At 39.5% G+C, this 12,772-nt stretch overlaps 1 protein-coding gene across 1 annotated transcript in view; it reads left to right on the top strand.

The window, feature by feature from the left end:
- khdrbs3 (KH domain containing, RNA binding, signal transduction associated 3) overlaps nt 1–7,681 on the top strand; it is a 128,004-nt gene extending 120,323 nt beyond the window's left edge. The window contains exons 8-9 of the mRNA XM_088010087.1: nt 3,538–3,590; nt 7,461–7,681. Coding sequence (XP_087866213.1) covers nt 3,538–3,590; nt 7,461–7,552 — 145 coding nt within the window. The 3' untranslated portion in view covers nt 7,553–7,681. The remainder of the gene's footprint in view (nt 1–3,537; nt 3,591–7,460) is intronic.
- Nucleotides 7,682–12,772: the final 5,091 nt, after the last annotated feature.

Raw genomic sequence — 12,772 nt, 5'->3', positions numbered from 1 at the left:
GATAGCCCAGGTTTGCCTCGGGTTCTCAGACAAATGATGAAGCTGAATTAGCTTGCCAAGCTATATTAGCTTGCTGTTTTGCTGTGTCTCTCTGCGGCCTATCTCAAAGTGAAATGTATTTACATTTTTATCAACCATTTTAAAATTAGAATAACATCAGACACAAAGTGAAAGACAAAACATACTTTTCTAAGCAGAAACAACAACTGATATGGTTTGAGCAGCTAAGTGTACAGCAGGTTCTCAAATTAAACTGTAAGCTTTTAGCTTCCCAAAGCAGGTTTTCCAGGACTCTTTGACCTTCAGGATTCACCTCACAACTTGTAATTGAAAGGAGAAAGTGGCTATGCCGAGAAGTTATGTCGCAATATTGACAAAATGTCACCTCAGAAATTAGAGGGGCCTAACAGCTTCTGCTGTTCGCTTTCTTGACAGTTAGAACATGTCCAGACCTGAAGCTCCCAGCACAGCCATTACTGACATTTCAACATGCAGGCCGAAAAAAATTATTTCCTCACAGGAAGTTAGGCTCCGTTTCTAAACACGGCAAAATAAATGATGTACAAATGGCAGTGTGGTGCAGCATCTTGGTTTGGATTGCAAAATCTGGATCTCTATATTATAGCTTTATAGAATGTGACAGAGGTGTAGTATAGAGGAAAGCTGAGAATTCTCCAATACGTGTGTGCAAGCACCTGTGAATTGCAACAAATTGATTTACTGTCGCTCATGAAGATGATGCTCATTTTAATGACTACTCTGGAATTTACTCCATTTTAGCTGAATGTGAGGTCTAATTGTTGAGCATCCTGTCAGGTCTCGTCTCTGGGTGAGCAGCGTGATGAGCTGAAACACACATTTACATGTTTCTCCATCTCTACCTCTCCTGTCTCTTAAAGGAGCCTCGGGAGCTGGTCTTGTTTTTTACGATGATACCTTGGCAGGAGAACAGCACTCTGTTTTTACCTGATTCACATCTTTAGTTCTTGAGTTCAGTGACCTATGTAGGATCTTGCATTATAATTTATTGAAAGATGACAAAAAACCCTGCTGTTTTATGGTGTTATTTGGTGCTGAGCTTGTTTTTGTTTCGCTAAGCAAATGTTGGAACCAATGTGGTGATTTTGCCCCCATTTGGTTCCTGCTGCTGCCATTTTATTCCATCTTAATTCCTTTTGAAACTATGAACTCATGTACTGGAGCTTTGGGTGTACCTTTGTCTCTGTTTTATGAATAATGATCGTAAATTAAAATGAAATGCTCAAATCTCATATGTGATTTAATGAGGTAGCAGCATCAGAGCAAATGACTAAAAGAAGCTTCACAATCTGCTAATGAAGGCTGGTTTTGTTCTGGACACTGCTCTGGAAACTGGAGATTTTTTCCAAATGAAAAATATTACTGACAATCCAGAGTATCCTCTTCATGAGACTGTTATACAGTGTGTCAGTCAGAGGCTTCTTCAGAACCGCTGTAACACTGGATGCTACAGGAAAGCCATGCTGCTGCCCACAGACATGAGTCTACAAAAATTCAAAGAAAATTCAATAACATGACATGCAGCAACATTTAATTTCCCCTTTGGAATTAATAAAATATTTTATATATGTGTTGAATTAAATTGCGTACCATTAATTTATATTACACTTAGTTGATTGTGATTCTGATGCCTGTTTGGACTAGTTAGCTCTTGTCTAGTTTGAAAAAATGACCCCTGATTGCACAGAAGTAACTCCTGTTGGTAGATTTTAGTTATTCAAATCACACGACCGCGTTTCAGTTCAGCAGTCTGTTAGCAAACAGAAACAAAAGACTGGCATTAAAAAGGTGAACAAAACGTTCCACAGTCAGGTAACAATTAACATTTAGTGAGCAAGAAATATCCTGCGGCTGACGGCGTCAATGTGTCCCACAAAGCTGGACACAAAAAATTCTTAAATTGCAAAAGTACTAGGGTGTGCTGTGGTGGCACAGGGGTTAAGCACAACCCACATATGGAGGCCTTAGTCCTCGACGCAGCTGTCGCAGGTTTGATTGGCGACCTTTGCCTCATGTCTTCCCCCTTCTCTCATTACCCACTTTCCTGTCAATTAACTATCAAATAAAACCCACTAAAGCCAAAAAATATTTTTTTTAAAAAGTACAAAATGTCCAGGACGTAGTGTTTGTTCTACTGTAAAATGTAATTTTTAATACATATAATAATTTATTGATGAGCTAAGTAAGTGGGATTCATTTTGAGTCAATAAACTTTAGATGAGGTAAATGGCGGTTCCAAAAATTAATTCAGTGACATATTTACACAAATACCAACATATGAAACATGGCTGTTGTGAAAAATGCCTTCACTTTGTGGTTCATTGATTAGAAAATGTAAATAACTGGTTTTGTGTTTTGTCAAACACTAGGGGTGCACCAGTTGAAATTTTCTTGCTGATTGCCAATTTTTGATCTTTAAAACGCCTGACCTGCCGATTCTGATTTTGGCCGACTAGTTTCTTTTGTCTCACCCCAAACTCACCCCACTGAGATGCTAACAGTTGGGTGACTATTGTTAACCAAAGCAACAGAGGACAGTGGTTGATTTTTAGACATTTGCTGATGTAGATAAGATCGGTGGAAAAGATCGGCTTCACATGTAAGCATCGGCTGATCATTGATCTCCCAAAATTAAGGAAATCTGGGCCGACAAATTGGTTGGCCAGTATATTATATATTTCACTTATGACGTACAGATGACGTTCAGTTCTCACACATGCATTTCCAAATAAAAAATAAACCTGCAGGAGAAAAGCAGCTTCTCTTCAGCCTCTTATTGCCGTTTGGCCTTTCAGGTTCACAGTCCTAAAAACAGCTACTTAACCGTGGAGGGAGGAGAAAAATAATAATTTGTTAGTTCTGTGGTGTCACAGCTGTCACCTCTTTGCCCTCAGCAGTCAGCCGGTGTCGACTTGGCGTTTGGTGGGTTTGGGGGGGAGGGGGTTGAATGACGCTTTCAGCTCTCTAATCTGGGGAGCAGAGAGGTGCTGCTATCGCTGACAGTGTGACTGACAGGCAGGCGGAGAGGACCCAGCTGTGATGGCTGCTGTCGGCTCAGTGGCAGCCTTATGATGAATTGCCTCTCCTGAATGATAGCACTGTTACCGAGTGATGTCGACGCAGGATTGTTCTGTCACTGCCTCACCGACGACCGCAAAAATGAAAAAATAAAATAAACAAGCAGAGAAATAAACCGCTATGCAACTCGTGCCCCATCTCTTTTTTTTTAAACTTTATATTAATGTTGCCACGCCTCATACGTCTCCATAAGTAGCAATATGGAAGTAGAAGCTTATGGGGGAGGAAATTGTCTTGTACGTTTACAAAGTTTTAAGTGATGTAAAGTAGTTTTTTTTTTTTTCTTTTTTTTTTATGCAGCTGCACAATTAATTATCCTCATAGTAAGGGAAGATGAACATTATTTGTAAATTTCAATATATTACATTTGTTCTGCGCCCTATTTCCTGATATTCACCTCCATTTCCTGTCTGCTTCCAGCTCAGATGACTACTATGAATATGGACACAGCGGGGAGTCATATGAGTCGTACGGTGAGTCGCAGAGCTCCTTTTCCACTGTATATATGCATAACAAATATATATATAGTGTCAATTGTCAGAACAATATCTCTTTTCATTTCCTCACTTGAGTCTGCTGGCTTTATCTCAGTTGCCATAGCACCTGGCTAATGGAGTGCTGTTTCAGACACATTCAGACTGAGCGTGTTTAAAAGTCATTTGTCACTAATCAGAACCTCTTCAGCTCATTTAGATAATTAGGTGGAAGCAGTGTTGCTCGAAATTAAAAACAATTACCAAGAGTGGAGGCTTAAGGTGCAGGAGTGTATATTTATAACCGCGGCATTGTAAATATTGACTGACATTTCTTGCATCACTCCAGCGTCTCTTTTGAGAATTGTTTTGGGGGGAAACACGTGAGATAAGGCCAAATCACTTCTCTTACCCGCAGAAGATTTCCGGGGGTTAAATGCTGATTTTCTTTTTTTCCTCAGCTATGTAGAGGAAAACGTCAAAACAAAAATAGAGGATAACCTTTACATCATCCCTAATCCTTCTGCAGTTACATGAGGAAATAAATGAGCAGAGTTTACTGGTTTGTAGAAGGTGTTTATATTTATTTGCAAAAGGATTTTTACAAATTGGGCTTTTTTTTATATTTAGTCATGTTGGAGTATTTTCTTCTATGAGTACAAAAGCTGAAAAGTGTGGTGTGTAAAAGTTTTATTCCTGAGTCAATATGTTTGCAAAACTACTTCCACTGCAAATTCAACTTCAAGTGTTTATTTATGTTTTTGTATAGGTCTGTATGAATCTGGCAATTCTTTAAAAAAAAAAAAAAGAAGAAGATTTCACCTAATTTTCTGTTTTTATAAAAGCTGCATAATGTAGCTTTAATTACTATATGTGGATTCTGAATATTAAACTAGTTTTACATGGTTTCAGGACAGTATTAAACACTTTTTGCGTGTTTGGTACACATTTTTGACGTTGACTGGTCGAACACAACTAAACTGCCAGATTTGGCCTGTGGGGAGCCAAAGGCCAATATTTGTTTTATGTGGACAACTTGTGTCCCTTATTTTATGCAAAGCTGCTTCTGCTTCACTGCCATTTACATTCCTCAATGTTCCCAGCCAAAAACCTACATATCACTTCATTACCGTGACACCGGTTTCAACCTAATTTGCTGGTCAAAACGAATACTTTAATGAACTTCTTCTCGCTTCTGATTTGGAACGATCAAATCAGAAGCAAGTTTGGACCAGCTGAACTTTCTGCAAACTTCTGGCAGAGCTCAACCTCCCCGAGGCAGTGTTCAGCAAACCTATGTCAGCTTTCTGACATGATCGGTAAGATGTGGGCCAAGGCCAGATCTGCTGCCGACTGCATTCATATGACAGCGGAATTACAGCGCTGTAACCGCGCAGCTGTGGAGCAGCAGGTCGATGCATCTTTTATGTTGTGCTGTACATCTGGCCTTAGTGTGAACTTGACTTGTTTTGGAAGCTGCTTGTAGTCAGTGCAGCCTAATTCTCTAATACTGCAATATAGCAACGCCGTGTTGACGTTCTGTCCTGATCCAGCTTTTAAACTGGATTATTGAAATGTATTATTCATGATACAGGATGCAAAAAAAGACAAATGTTTCAATTAAACAGATGCCAAGGCAGAAGGATGCTTTCAGTGTCAGCAGGATTAGACAAAACCTACGTGGCTAAGTTTAATAAAAAAATATGGTAGGATGGTGGAAAATAATGCTGCATTGAATTATAGTGAAGTTTTTGATACATAGTTCCTTCCAAAAGTATTCATACCCCTTCAGTTTTTTTCACATTACAACAAATTTTCAATACATGTTATTTAAACTTTATGTGACAGACCAACACAAAGCCACTCTTAGAATAAAACTGTCCCTCACTGGGGAAACCTATCAGATGGGTAATCTGAAACATGTACATCTACGCTAAAATCAAAGCACAAAAAACAAACGTAATTTACAGCACAAAGTCTACAAAGTATGCACAGACCTGTTATAACAAATTTTGTTCCAGAAGTTATTGCGATAAACGATAATTTTGTTGTTTTGAGAACATTTTCAAGTATGTAATGTAAAGGCATGATAATGCAATAACACATTCTCAAAGACAAATAAACCTTAAATTCTAGTAAACATTTTACACTGGAACTGGAAAACGTCTTAAAAATTAAAAAATAAAACATCAAAAATAATTAATACAATGAATTCAGAAGTCTCTGTAAACAAAATTGTCCTTCAGTAAAAGTTGAGACCAAAGCATGAGACTGAAAACTTCTAGTTTTTGGTAGAAAGAGATAAAATAGAAAATAGATACATAATTTCTCCTTATTATGATGATTTTCTACTTACATCTAATGAATACACAGTTAAAAATTAGGATATTACATGAGACCAATAAAAAACTATTTTAAAAAGCAGAAATGTGGGCTTCATAAAAATATGTTTAATACTTGCTTTAAGGTGAATTTCAAAAAGTGCTTTTAATCTGACAAATGAGACTCTTAGGGACATATATTCTAATTTATTAAATATAGATGTATAATTTTCTGTCCACCTACCAGTTACAATTTTCTTTATGTTGATTGTAACAGGACATGAATACATTAGAAAGGTGTTGTATGTAGCAACAGAGTGTATATATTTGGTTGTGTATTTGTTTAGCTGAGAAGCTAGAAGTGAACCTGGAGAGGACAGTGGAATTCACTTCAACTTTACGGAATCTCCTTTAATTGGGTTGAGCTTCTGCTGGAGGTTTGTTGAAATTCGCCCTTTGTATGTTTGGCTGTAAGCCTGCTGACAAACAGAGTAATGACACCAAAAGCCGACCTCCACCTTAGCTCAGCGTTAGCCGGGTAAAACCGGCAGTGATCCATGACGCGTATTCGTTTTTGCTTTTCACGCGTTTATTCCACGAACGTGCTTTCAGAGGCAAGTCAAAGCCATTAAAACTTTCTAAACTTTTCTGACTGTGCCAGTGAAAGAACAAGCACCCTCCACTTATTAGACTGATGCCGACCTGCGAACATGAAACGCTAATAATGATAATAATAATAATCATCATCATGCTGCGCGGGTTGCACAGACTGGAAGGCAACAGCTCAGAGAAAGCAGATAAACAACACTGACGGGCTTTCTTGTTCTCAAAACACAAGGTTACCTTGGTGTGTTTCTTCAAAGTGAGTGTCAGTGGAAGGGTGACAGGTTTAATTAAGGGGTATTGGCTATGTGCTGGCAACAGAGAGCCTCCACACTGGGGGGAAAAAGGAAAAAGAGAGAAGCAGCCTTTGTTAGCTCCAGCTCCGGGGAAGTCTCAGCGCTGGCTGGAGATCAGACAAAGGGTGCCGTCAATAGCAGCACTTTCACATTGATGCTAGCAGGGGGGTGAGCAAGACCTGATTTGAGCTCATGGTAATTGTGACCTTTTTCTCTGGGAGTCGCTAAACGGGCCCTTTTCAAGTAGCCATTTGATCCTCACATTCAATTAACCTGGATGGATTCTTCCAGGTGAAAGCTCTGACGGAGCGGGAGCTTTTTGTTTTTACAGGCAGATCCAAATTCCTGCTTCAACGTCAGCAGAGGGAGAATGTTTACTGAACACCTCCGACACGGTCAGGGAAAGTTTGGAAAAGTTTTTCATCTGATTTAATTATTTAGTAGGGAGGAAAAATGTGACATTTGTCTGATTTCAAGTATATCACTAGAAAATAGATTCTTGGTTAGATTGTGTTTTTTTGCGTTGTACAGAATTTTTACATGGAAAAATATTTAGGAAGTATTTGCTGCGTCTGCATGTGTCGTTTCAATTAAAGTGTGGCGCCTCTAATCGCTCTCCATCTGTTTATCCTGTGTTCTCCCCTGATCAGGCCAAGAAGAGTGGGCAAACAGTCGCAGCAAGGCTCCGTCGGCGCGGACGACCAAGGGAGCGTACAGGGATCAGCCATACTCCAGATACTGAACTGTTTTTACGAGCCGCACCCCCCCAAGGCCCCATGGTGGTTTCAACCCAAGTAATGGATTTTTTTATGGACGCTCCCATCTTTTTAGAATTGAAAACCCGAATCTGCGACATAACACACAAACAAAACTCTGAACTGAAAGTATTATAACATGAAAATCATACTCTTGATTTGGAAAAGGAAAAAATCGCAAAGCAGTTTAGGTAAGCTATTCGCCCTCTCTGCAGTAGAATTGACAGAAAGTTAAGGCTAAAAAGGAAAAAAAGACTCCATAGTACATTAAGTTTCTCTCTCAGCTATGTGATTGTGAAGAATGACATTGTATCAGGCTATTTTACTTGGTAATGATTAGTGAGCCACTGTAAGCTGTTGGATACAATGCTTCCACACAGCTGCCAGTGCAACTTAATTTATCACCCTCTATTCTTTAAACCTCTGAAATGTTAGTAGATTAGTTTCTAGGAAAGTGCAGTACTGTAGATACTTTCTCCTGAAGGATAATTGGTGAACTTTGTGTCCCTTGTAAATGAAACATTTGCAAACTGAAAAAAAGAAGAGATAAGTCATTCTGTATACACATTGTATTGCTGTTTCTTCCTCTTTTTTAATGTAAAATAACAGTCCAGTTAGTGTTAAAGGGCTTATAGAAGCATGGTGTGCAACTGTGGACGTTACCAGCTGTTAAAAGAAGCCTGTGTAGTTGTGACCATTGGTTTTGCCCCCAAACATCTCCTTAAGTCCATTCAGAAATAGCTGCGCCTGCTTTCTGTACGCTGATCCACCGTAGCTGCCAAACGCTTTGGGAGCTTTCAAATGTCTGCCTTTCTTTTCAGATGCTCCTGCTGAGCATTTGTGATGCTCCTCGTTTTTATGCTTTTAGAGAATATGAAACGTGATACAGTGCTGGTAAAAAGTTTACATTCCCTCATCTTGGGCATGAATGTCCTAAACTATGATGAATTTGAATCAGTCTTTTTTTCAAGGTGTAATGAGAATACAACATGATTTTGAGGATGCAAAAATTTGAGTTTAATGGATTTACTCCAAACTAGATCAAAGGTTATACAACCAGGCTCAAATGGTTACAAATACTTCCTGTAATTTGGTTACATTTAGATTTACAGGTGGTAAAGAACCTGTAGATGTTCTGCCACGATTCTGCCTGAACTTGTTTCTGGCACATGAGGTAGTGGTGCACTGGGTGCCCATATACACCGGCTGACCTTGTGACCTTTACTGCATGTCTTCTTCCCTTTCTCTCTCTGTCCATTTCCTGTTTGATTACTACAAGTAAAGGTCATTAGTGCCTCAAAAAAAGAAAAGAAAAAACTTGATAGGTTTCTTGGGACTGACCTGGCTTTCAAGCACAGTCTGCAAATCTTGAATAGGGAAAGGTCAGGGACATGTTAGCCTGCTTTATCAGCTCCAAAATATGGTTTGATGTGTGTTTGGGTTCATTGTCCTGCTGGAACATGATGTTGTGCAAGAAAAACAAAAAAAATAAAACAAACAAGATTGTAAGATTTGTTTTCTTCACAAGGCACAAGAACATTATCAGCTCAGCTAAAGTCTAAAACCTAATTACAGGTACTGACCCCTGACAACAGATATTGTCTATGTAGTAAACAAGAACAGTTCAGACTCTTTGTACAATATCTTATGTTCACAATACCAAGATCTGATTAGTAAATTGCAAAAAGGTTTGTGTAATTTCCTGGCTTTTGGAGATTTGTTCTGCTGTGCTGATCGACTCTGTGAGATTTGATTCAGCAAAACACACAATAGACCGGTAGATTTGTCTTGATTGGGGACCAAAGTTGCAAAATTTGTTCCATTTTCAGCTGATGATATTTTCTTTCACACTGCTCTGTGTCAAACAATCCAAACCAATTGAAAAACCTGGTCCCCTCCTCGCCTGTGGTGGCACTGCACCGAGAACCACTGAGGCAAATGAAAAGCTCTAAAGAAGACACAGAGTGCAACTGCTTTCTTCAAGAAATGTAAACAAAAATGGAGTGGCAGGAGATTTTAATGGTCGTAGGGTTTCTCTTTCGTCTTTGGCGAAAGAACACAAACCATTTCTCCCTCAAGCCTTAGACTCACACATTTGTTTTGGTTGTATTTACCCAGAATGCCCTGTGTCATAGTCCACTTCCTGCTTTTGAAGCAGTCTTTGGTTCACTTGGTATTCACATATGCATTCAAACCGAACAGAGACCTAGGTTTGTAGGAAGACTTGAGTTTGTTTGCTTTTTTTGGTCCACATCAGAGTAGGGCTGAAACGATTCCTCGAATGATTCGAGTACCTCGATTACTAAAATTCCTCGAGGAAAATTTACCTGCCTCGAAGCTTCGTTAATTTATGTTTTATTAGTTAGCGCACCGTGTTCCGGCCAGGACTTCATTAGCGTTGCGCGGAGCTCTCACTTCCGCCTCTGAGTTGTTGACAAAAGCTAAGTCTCAGCGGCATAAAGTCCAATCTTCAAGATTGGCCCGTGGGGATTTTATTGATTGATGATAATGCCCGACTTTTTATCGTTTTTGGGGAACCAATAAGCATCCTTAAAATGACTGGGGGAATGCCTGGAGTACGGCAGCATTTCTCCTCCGGGGCTGCTGGTTGAAAGCGAACGGCGGGAAGAGCGCTGAGGTGAGCGGATAGACTGAACAGGGCGGGCGGCTGAGTAGCTGATGCTTACCGTGTAAATGTAGCTTTACCGACGAACCGCACAATAAATTTCATATCCCGGTCTGAAGAAACGGGTGGCGGAGCGCATCGTACATGGCTGGTAGATGAGTTTCTGAGTGTGACCAGTGCAGGTGTCGTAAATATCCCGTATTGCTTCCCCCCGTGTTCGTCCCCCGGTCTAACGGTTCGTCAGTCCGCTGGTCTATTTCCTCCCCTCCACCCCATGTTCGTTCATTCGCCCTCTCCTCCCACTGCAGGCGGCATTTCCCGTATTTTCAAACCCAAAGCGTGACAGGTTAGGTGGCAAGGTGAGTTTAATTAATCTATTAAACTCACTGAAGATGAATACATAAACTAAAAGCTGGATTGTAGACATTTTTTATAAGCATATTTGTGAGCCTGCCTCTTTGTTATTAAATTCAATATAATTTCAGATTTTTCTATAACTTTTCTTCTGGTTAACTTAGAAAGTGAGCTATTATTGTTACAGGTTAGTTTTCTAAACTACAAAAAAAACAACTGTTAGGGATGCTCAAATATGAAAAATTGGACTGATATTGATATCTGATAGTAACACTGGTATTATGCCAGATTTACCAATATTTCATTTTATATTTTTTTTTATCCGATTACTCGATTAATCGTAAGAATAATCGATAGATTACTCGATTACTAAAATATTCGTTTACAACAGCCCTACATCAGAGTTCGATTACGCATTCCCACCTCCCCAAATGAACCCGACTTTCTGGGCAAACAAACTAGAATTAGATTAATGCAGATTAATCAGAGCTAGTTTGAATGCACCCTATATCTTAATAAGTAATATTGAGCCAACAGCGTGTCTAAGTTTGATCCAAGCAGCTCCTGTCAGATGGAAGAATGTTAATTTGGATGTTCAAGAAGATTATGAAGCCAATCATGTAGTATGTGATGGAATCTTAATGTCCACAATAAAGGCAATTCTTTCATGAACTTAGAAGAATCACTTCACAGTTGGCCATATGGACAAGACAAAGGCTGTCTGGAGAAATGTTTCATGGTTAATAACAAGAAGTATTTTTGGAAGAGTCAATGTGATTCATTCAAAACAAAGAAAACTTTACAAACTGTTGTACAGACTATGTGGAATAATAACGGCTAAACACAACTGACAAGTTCTTCAGTTTCAACTCGGCTGCTACATGCTTGAAACTTGGTCATAGTTGGTTGTTGGAACAGGACAATGACCCAAACAACTATTAAGCTTTGTATTGGCCCCTACCTTTACCACATTGAAGGTGATTTATGAAATGTGCTTAAAGGCCAGGGCAGGGCAGGGCAATGGCGGTAATCAGAATGAATTCAACCAGTTTAGGCAGAATTATGCCAGAAGCTTGAACACAAAACTGTGTAGTTTCTCTTCCACTTACTATGACACATTTAACCAAATCTAATGGGAGTATATGGATATAATTAAGCTTTTATGGGTAACTTTAATCACACGTGGATGAGGGAAATTTATATTTGTGCTCCCAATCCTTCTCAAAACTCAGTGAAGTTGCAGCTATCCTCATTACAACTGGACAAAAAGAGCAGGCAAAAGTAATCACAATTACGACATTCATTTACGTAATCGGTGTGTGTAAACTTTTGACCAGAACTTTACCGTTACCTTTCTCCACACTTGTTTTTGAGTTTCAATCTCATCACCCACCTTTCCCCCTATCCTTCTGGAGATATGTTCAACACTATGGATTGTGAGCTTATGTAAGCCCTTTAATAATTCTTTCTTTGTTGATGCTAATAAACATTTTGAAAGAAAACCTTTGTGTTGAGGAGAATAATTACGCACTGCTAAATGCGCTTTATAATTTAAACTAAACCCAATGAAAACCCCTGATGTTTGAAACATTTGCTCCACAGAAAAGCTCAAAATGAACTAAGCGGATCTTTTACACATTGATAACATTACAAGAGCTTAAACCGTCATATGTTCCAGATTTTGAATTTAACACAAATATCAAGATGGCATGACCAGAAGTCCAAACAAATACAAAATGGCCGCTGGCGACCTTGCAGACGGTCTTGGTCATCTGATAACGTTTTGCACCAATTTGGATTCAAACATTTTCATAGTGGCGTCTTCCACCGAGACGCAGAGGATTTAAGCGATAACTCTTGAAACTCGTATTTGCTGATAAGATTTGATGCACCTGATCGCGTCACGCATCATCAGTAAACACACAATAACGTCTCTGAGTGTTTACTCCCCGACAGACACGGCTCATCTAAAGCCTGCCCGACCTGCCACGTTGGCTTCAGCATAAAAAAAAAAATGGAGGATTGGTGGGGTAGAGTTCTCTCTCTCTCTTTCTTGTCTTCCTGTTTTTGCTCTTCCTGCTCATGTGACCCTCTCCCAGTCGCTTTAAAGATCCTGCCTTTACCCCGCACGTTAAATTGAACCCAGCTGACCTCCGCAGAGAGAGGACGGCAGTAGCTGTTTAAAAAGACCGCCGCCCCACAAGGTAAACACCCTAACGCAGTTTAA

Source organism: Poecilia mexicana, unplaced genomic scaffold (assembly GCF_051168715.1).
Source record: "Poecilia mexicana isolate PSO_F unplaced genomic scaffold, ASM5116871v1 scaffold_11, whole genome shotgun sequence".
NCBI lineage: Eukaryota > Metazoa > Chordata > Actinopteri > Cyprinodontiformes > Poeciliidae > Poecilia > Poecilia mexicana.
Note: the sequence above shows the minus strand (reverse complement) of the source record. Positions and strands in the feature narration are given on the sequence as shown.